At 47.5% G+C, this 8,301-nt stretch overlaps 1 protein-coding gene across 1 annotated transcript; it reads left to right on the forward strand.

Annotated features, from left to right (window-relative positions):
• The first annotated feature begins 1,667 nt into the window (after positions 1-1,667).
• Positions 1,668-6,939, forward strand: LOC133629235 (uncharacterized). Its single transcript, XM_062019888.1, is given in 1 exon segment — positions 1,668-6,939. A coding segment is annotated over 1 exon segment (5,142 nt). The 3' UTR covers positions 6,810-6,939.
• Positions 6,940-8,301: the final 1,362 nt, after the last annotated feature.

Consider the following 8,301-nt stretch of genomic DNA (forward strand, 5'->3'; position numbering starts at 1 on the left):
AAAGCCCCACTTTTTCTCCCAAAACTCCAACAGAACTCCACTTCTCCTGAGAAGAGGCCAAACTGAGAAGAGACGAAACAAACAAAATGGAGTACGGCCTGCACACCATGAGAACAACAACCGCCTCAGCAAAAGTGCAGTCTCATTGAGACCGCTTCATTTCCAAGAAGCAGAAGTTAAAAACATTTCCTAAAAAAAGGCTGCGGCCTGTGGCTATCAGGAGAGGCCAGACCGAGGGTCAAGAGCTTGTAACTATTGTTTGAACCCTATATCTTTTGTGTGGCGTGTAAACCCTATAAAAACCCTTTCCTACTGAGCACCAGGGTCGCCTCCTCTGACTCCTGCGTGAGTTACGAGACGACCCGGAGCTCCGAAATAAACCTCACCTCGTGCGTTTGCATCAAGTCGACTCCTCGTTTTCCTCTGAGGTGCGCGTCTGCCTGGGTAGAGGAAAGCTTCGCCTTTCATTTGGGGGCTTGTCCGGGAGCAACGACGAACACCTCAGGAAACGATGACCCCTTGGAGGTGAGCTTTTTGTGTGAATGTTTGTGGCGTCACATGAGAGCTTGTGAGCTTGTGTAGATTGAGATTAAGAGTTTGTGTAACTGAACAGGCTTTGTTGGGATAACATTGTTTTTAACGTTATTTCTTTCCTTTATCTCTGTTTCTTTTGTGTCTCTCGAAATTTAAATTAGTGCCCATCCCTCTATGTCATAGGCTGCATACCGTTGACCAAGTCTGAGACTAGGTCTGGATCTAGCCGCACCTAAGCCCCTTTTTAGGATGCCTTAGAAAGCAAGGGGGTCCAGACTGAACCTCGTGACTCAACGGCAGGGTCTCCTTAAATAAACCTACTGTTGACCAGGTCTGGGACTAAGGATTCTTTCCTGAACCTCGTGACCCAACAGTCCATAATCCCCAACTTCAGTAAGAAAGACACTTAGGGATACACGGATAAGGTTCTCATTCTCTCACTCTCTTTTTCTCTCTCTCTCCATTAACCTCTGAAAATGTTTTAAGTGTGTGAGATTGGGAGCTCGCTGTTGCACAGATATCTTAAGCATCAGAGACCAAGTGAATGTTACTTTTGTGGGTGGTTGGGTGAGAACATACCTTGGTACCCTTGTAAGTTCAGGGAATGCTTTTTGTGCCGCCTCTGTGTCCATAAGTGTATTTGTTGGTTTTCACCTGAGAGTCACACTCAACATTACGGGGATAGGTACGGGACAGGAACCCCTTTGTGCAAAAATTTTAATGTGCCTGATTAATTGTATTGATTTTTTATGTTCTACCTGTGTAAGGATAGGAGTCATAATTGTCAGGGTTGTGTTATGTTGTTTTGAAAGTAAGGGTCACGGGAAAACTGAAGCTGCTGGGTCAGTAAAGGTCTGACAGACTTTAAAGAGGTTTCTGAGTAGCACGTGTGGGGGACAGACGTGTCCGGCACCACAGGCTACGGCCCTGGGGGACGCCTCACGGGTGAAAATAGGCAACCTTTGCCTATAGGTGAAACCTAGCTGGTCCTTGTGGAGTGAATGAAGGGACGAGGTCTCCGCCCTTCTGAAATTTTGATAAGATCTCTTCCGTGGTGTAAGAGTCGTGGAGAGCGAGAAATCGTTTCTGTGTGTGTGTGTTTTATTATAATCTTTTTTGTATTATTGATAACCATGGGGCGGTCCCGATCCACCCCTCTGTCATTAACATTGGCACATTGGGCAAAAGTAAAAGCACGAGGGCAAAACCTGTCTCTTATTATCAAGAAGGGGGATTGGCAAAATTATTGCGAAAGTGAATGGCCAACCTTTAAAGTAGGATGGCCGCGGTCAGGTACCTTTGACATCCATACCATACGGGCAGTCCGAATGACTATTTTCGCCTCAATAGGAGGCCATCCTGACCAAGAACCGTATATCACAGTATGGGAAGACTTGGTGATATATCCGCCGGACTGGGTCCGACCATTTCTTCCAAATGATGAAATAAGAGTCCTAGCCCCATCCTACCCATACTATAGACGGGGCGTACCTGTGACAACCAGGACTCTGGCTCTCACAGGAGTAGAAGAAGGGGTGACCAATAATGGAGGAGATTATGAAAAATTGAAAGAACCAAGCCCTAAGACCAAGGTATATCCAGAGGTCGAAGGACCTCCTGAATGGACTCCACCTGTATCCACATCTATACCCACCGCCCCCCCAACTGGACCCCGGTCCCCAGACGAGGGAATACCTGTGCCGTATAACCCGGGGGGTTGGGAAGAAGGACCCTATACCGGTACCAGGAGTAAACGGGGGATAACGCCTGAGGGACCAGACTCCACTGTAGCCTTACCACTCCGGGCGGTGGGGCCAGCCCCCACAGAGCCAGATGAATTACAACCATTACAGTACTGGCCCTTTTCGTCCTCCGATTTGTACAACTGGAAAGCAAATAACCCTTCTTTTTCTGAGAACTCTGCTGCCCTCATAGGACTAGTCGAATCCCTGATGTACTCCCATCAGCCCACATGGGACGACTGCCAGCAGTTACTTCAAACACTTTTCACCACAGAGGAGCGAGAACGAATCTTCTCGGAGGCACGAAAAACCCTACAGGAAGGCCAACCAGGCCAACCCCCTCGAACAGGAATGGAAGTGGAAGCGTTGTTCCCAGTAGCGCGACCGCAATGGGACTATAATACAGCAGCAGGTAGGGAACGACTGTCCATATACCGCCGGGCTCTGGTAGCAGGACTAAGAGGGGCAGCCAGGAAACCTACCAATCTGGCAAAGGTGAGAAAAATTATGCAGGGGCCTAATGAACCACCCTCGGTGTTCCTAGAACGTATCATGGAGGCCTATCGTATTTATACCCCGTTTGATCCTGAATCTAGGGGACAGCGGGCCTCCGTTATCATGTCCTTCATCGGACAAGCTGCACCAGACATAAAACGAAAACTGCAGCATATCGAGGGATTGCAGGATTACACCCTGCAAGATATTGTTAAAGAGGCTGAGAAAGTGTTCCATAAAAGGGAAACCGAGGAAGAAAAGTGGGAGAGGGAAAAGAATGAGAGAGAGAAGGAAGAAATACGGAGACAAAAGAGACAGGATAAGAATTTAACAAGAATACTTACTACAGTAATGGCCGAAGGGAAACGCCAAGGGGAAAGACAGGCGAAAGGAGGAAGGGACCTGGGCGACAATGGCAGGAATAAGGGACCCAGAAGACTGGGAAAAGATCAATGTGCGTTCTGCAAGGAACATGGGCATTGGGCCCGTGAATGCCCCAAGAAAAAGGGAAAGAGAGTGCTAACCCTGGAGGAAGATGAAGATTAATGGGGTCAGGGCCCGGAACCCCTCCCCGAGCCTAGGATAACGTTAAATGTGGAGGGGACCCCAGTAAATTTTTTGATTGATACTGGGGCAGAATATTCCGTACTGAAAACCTCATTAGGGACTGTAACTAACAAACAGACCATGGTAATTGGAGCAACAGGTCGAAAAGAATACCGCTGGACCACTAATCGAACTATTGACTTGGGAACTAACCAAGTATCCCATTCTTTTTTGTTAATACCCGAGTGCCCTACCCCCCTCCTCGGACGAGACCTGTTAACAAAAATGAAGGCTCAGATAAGCTTTACTTCTGCTGGCCCTGAGATCGCCCTTGCAGGCAGAAAGCCAAAAACATGCGTATTGTCTCTGCACTTGGGGGAGGAATATAGATTATACCAAAACGCCAAGGAGAACCTGGATAACCTTGAAAAGTGGCTCAAGCAGTATCCGAAGGCATGGGCCGAAACTAGGGGCATGGGGGAAGCGGTGAACATCCCTCCCATAGTGATCGAGCTGCAATCAAGTGCCACCCCAATAAGCGTAAAACAATACCCATTGTCAAAAGAGGCAGTAGCAGGGATACGACCTCACATCGACAAGCTTGTACAACAAGGGATTCTTGTGCCTTGTAAATCTCCCTGGAACACACCACTCCTGCCGGTAAAGAAACCTGGGACTGGGGATTATCGGCCAGTACAGGACTTGCGGGAAGTCAACAAAAGAGTCCTTACCTTACATCCTACGGTACCCAACCCATATAATCTCTTAAGCTCTCTTCCCCCAGATCGTACCTGGTATACAGTCCTTGACCTAAAGGATGCATTTTTCTGCTTGCGACTGCATCCAGTGAGCCAGTTGATTTTCGCTTTCGAGTGGAGAGATCCTGAAAGTGGGAGAGTGGGTCAACTCACGTGGACAAGATTACCACAAGGATTTAAGAATTCTCCTACCTTGTTTGATGAAGCCCTCCACAGGGACCTGGCAATTTTCTGGGCACAGAACCCACAGGTAACTTTACTCCAATATGTAGATGACCTCCTACTCGTGGCGTCCACCAAAGAGAGCTGCCTGGTGGGAACTCGCAGACTACTGGTTGAACTTGGAAGGTTGGGGTACCGTGTCTCAGCAAAGAAGGCACAAATCTGCCGGAAAGAGGTAACCTATCTGGGATATGCTCTAAAGGATGGAAAAAGGTGGCTGACGGAAGCCCGAAAGAAGGCCATCTTGCAGATCCCCACCCCGTCAACCTCTCGACAGGTGCGTGAGTTCCTGGGAACGGCGGGGTTCTGTCGCCTTTGGATACTTGGGTTTGCTAGCTTGGCTGAACCACTATATCCACTCACCAAAAACAAAGGAGAATTCGTATGGGGAAAAGAGCAGGAAGAGGCCTTCACCAACATAAAGAAGGCGCTGTTAAGTTCCCCTGCTCTGGCGTTACCTGACCTCACCAAACCATTTACTCTGTTCGTGGATGAGCGAAAGGGAGTGGCCCGGGGTGTATTAACACAGAGACTCGGACCCTGGAAGCGGCCAGTGGCATACTTGTCAAAGAAATTAGACCCCGTGGCCAGTGGATGGCCTGCCTGCCTTAAAACAGTGGCTGCCACCGCAGTCTTGGTAAAAGACTCTGATAAACTTACTTTTGGACAACCAATTACAATCATTGCAGCCCACTCCCTGGAAAGCATTATTCGGCAACCTCCTGACCGGTGGTTAACAAATGCCAGGATGACTTACTATCAGAGTCTGTTACTAACTGAACGTATTAAGTTTGCCCCTCCAGCCATCCTGAACCCAGTCACACTGATGCCTGAAGCAAGAGAGAGTGACCAGCCTCTCCATGAATGCCAAGAGGTTCTAGTCGAAGAAGTGGGTATTCGCGCAGACCTAACTGACCAGCCTATGGAAGGAACCCCCTCGTGGTTCACCGATGGGAGCAGCTACCTGTTGGAAGGAAAGCGAAAGGCTGGCGCAGCCGTAGTGGACGGGAAACGGGTCGTGTGGGCTAGCTCGTTGCCAGAGGGGACCTCTGCCCAAAAAGCCGAACTAGTAGCCCTCATACAGGCCCTGAGGTTGGCTGAAGGAAAAGTGATTAACATATTTACCGATAGCAGATACGCCTTCGCAACTGCTCACGTCCATGGGGCAATATACAGACAGAGGGGGCTCTTGACATCGGCGGGGAAGGAAATTAAGAACAAAGAGGAAATTTTAAATCTCCTAGAAGCCGTACATCTCCCCAAAAAGGTGGCCATCATACATTGCCCAGGGCATCAAAAAGGAGATGACTGGGTTGCAAGAGGGAATCGAATGGCAGACACAACTGCCAAAGAGGCCGCACTAGAGGCCATGATACTCCCAGTAAAACTTGACGACAAACAGGCAGGGGAAGAAAAGGAAGAAACAAACCTGTCCGCTGAGGAAGGGAAAGCTTACATCGATAAAATGCACCGACTTACGCATTTGGGGACTGAAAAACTTATCACACTAGCAAAAAAATCACGCTACAAGGTCCCGGACCTACGGAAAACCGTGGAACGCATCGTACAAAATTGCGAGGCATGTGCCTTTACAAATGCAGGACATACTAAAGGAACCCAAGGAAAGAGACTGAGAGGAGATCGACCAGGAGCATATTGGGAAGTAGACTTTACGGAAGTAAAGCCTGCCCGGTACGGTAACAAATATTTGTTAGTGTTTGTAGATACCTTCTCTGGATGGGTCGAAGCATACCCTACAAGGAACGAAACAGCACTAGTAGTCGCAAAAAAGATCCTGGAAGAGATTTTTCCCCGGTTCGGTATTCCCAAGGTAATCGGGTCAGACAATGGACCTGCCTTTGTCGCCCAGGTAAGTCAGGGAGTAGCCAGACAATTGGGGATTAACTGGAAGCTCCATTGTGCATACCACCCTCAAAGTTCAGGACAGGTAGAAAGGATGAATAGGACCTTGAAAGAAACTTTAACTAAATTAGTAGCGGAGACCGGCGGGAGGGATTGGACAGTCTTTCTCTCCCTCGCTCTGTTTAGGGTTCGAAACACCCCAGGACCCACGGGGCTCACCCCTTATGAAATCTTGTATGGGAGTCCCCCTCCTCTGACAGAAATAGTGGGGACTGATGAACCTGTTGTGCCCTCTCTTACTCTTGCAGCACGCCTAAAAGCATTGGAAGTAGTTAGAAAAGAAGTTTGGGAACAGTTGAAGAACCTCTACGACCCGGGCGAGGTGTCGATGCCCCATTCGTTCCAGGTCGGAGACAAAGTTCTGATTAGACGACACCGATCAGAGACGCTCGAACCTCGGTGGAAGGGACCGTATGTGGTATTGTTAACAACTCCCACCGCTGTAAAAGTCGATGGGATTACTGCGTGGGTACATTCAGCGCATGTAAAAAGGGCACCTGGAGATATACAAAAGGATGATTGGGTGGTGGAAAAGACTGATAATCCTCTTAAGCTTCGTGTGTTTCGGAAACCAAACCGAAACACCTAGGGAAAATCTGTTGGTGGGACTAATCCGAGATTTCGGGAAGGCCCAAAATGCGACCAGTATCACTGCTTGTTTACCATTACCACAAGCAGCTGGGGAGCCTATTCCGTGGGGTATAATCCCGGCGGGACCACTACCAAAATATAAGAATAATGTATCCCAATTTTGTAAGAGTGTGCCCCGAACTAGGACTGGGGTAGGTCGACGAATTATCAGGACGCGAAAATCACAGTGGAAAGTCAGGAAGGAAGACTGCAAACGAAAACTTAATTCTGAATATGTAAAAGGAGGGATCCATTCTGTGGGGACGTGCTACTTTGATGAGGAAAAACAAGTTACAGTAACTACCACTGAAACTTACTCTGAAGTGGTATGTCAGAATATCACACAATTAGACCCCAAGGTCTGGCAATCTATCTGGGGACCCGCTATTGCAGAAACTTTTAGCTACATAGGACCAGTAAACTGGTGTGTGCAGTTTCAAGGAAAGCAGGATCAACGCTATACACACACTTTTCATGAGATGACTTCTAAAAAAACGATTGTGGAACACACACATGGGTGGAACTGTACCAAAGTCCTCAACTGTGACACCCCGGAGAAGGAAATAGGGATTTTCCCCGTCCGTTATCTGCTTAAGTGGGGATGTGAATGTCGAGGATACAAACATACCCTGCCACCACATACTAAAGGTGGGTCAGATGGGGAAATGCTTGACTGCAAATATACTACAGTCCAGAGTTCTGGAAATTTAGTATGGGTCACTAACGAACGAAAATGGACCACACATATTTCCATTGATGGGCCTATTAATCAAGTTACCCTAGGGGTGCCCACACTGTGTCCCTACTGGAAAAAGTCTGGAGAAAAAGAACTTATGCCTCGAAAGAGGAGGGATGTAAGTAAAGAAGGCGAGGAAGCCCCCAGTGATGAATGGCAGGAACCAAAAACTGCGGTAAAAATAGGGTGGGCAATTGAATCCATATTTCCCCAAATCGCATCATATAGAAATAGGGAGATGCTTGATAAATTGTTGGCACAAACCGCACGACGAGCGGCTGTTACTAGAAAGGGATTTAAAGATATGAATTTCCAACTCCAGGCAACTAGCAAAATGGCTCTGCAAAATCGGATGGCCCTTGATATGTTACTATTAAAGGAACATGGGGTTTGTGGGTATCTAAAAAATAAAATAAGCGACTGTTGTATACATATCCCAAATGTTACGGAAGCTGTGGAAAACGATATTAACAAATTACATCAGATAGAGGAGAAAACAAAAGGAATTGAAGAGGAAGCCCGAAGAAATTGGGTAGGGGAAGTATTCAATTCCCTAGGAATACATATTGCTGAGTGGTTATCTTCATTAATCCAAACTGTGATAATTACTATTATTCTTATTGGTATAATCTTTATTTCTTATAAGTGTGTTTTAGGACTGTGCCTAAAGGGGTGGAAGAAGACTCCAAAATGACATCCATAATGTTATAAGCAT

Source organism: Colius striatus, unplaced genomic scaffold (assembly GCF_028858725.1).
Source record: "Colius striatus isolate bColStr4 unplaced genomic scaffold, bColStr4.1.hap1 scaffold_35, whole genome shotgun sequence".
NCBI classification, from domain to species: Eukaryota; Metazoa; Chordata; class Aves; order Coliiformes; family Coliidae; genus Colius; species Colius striatus.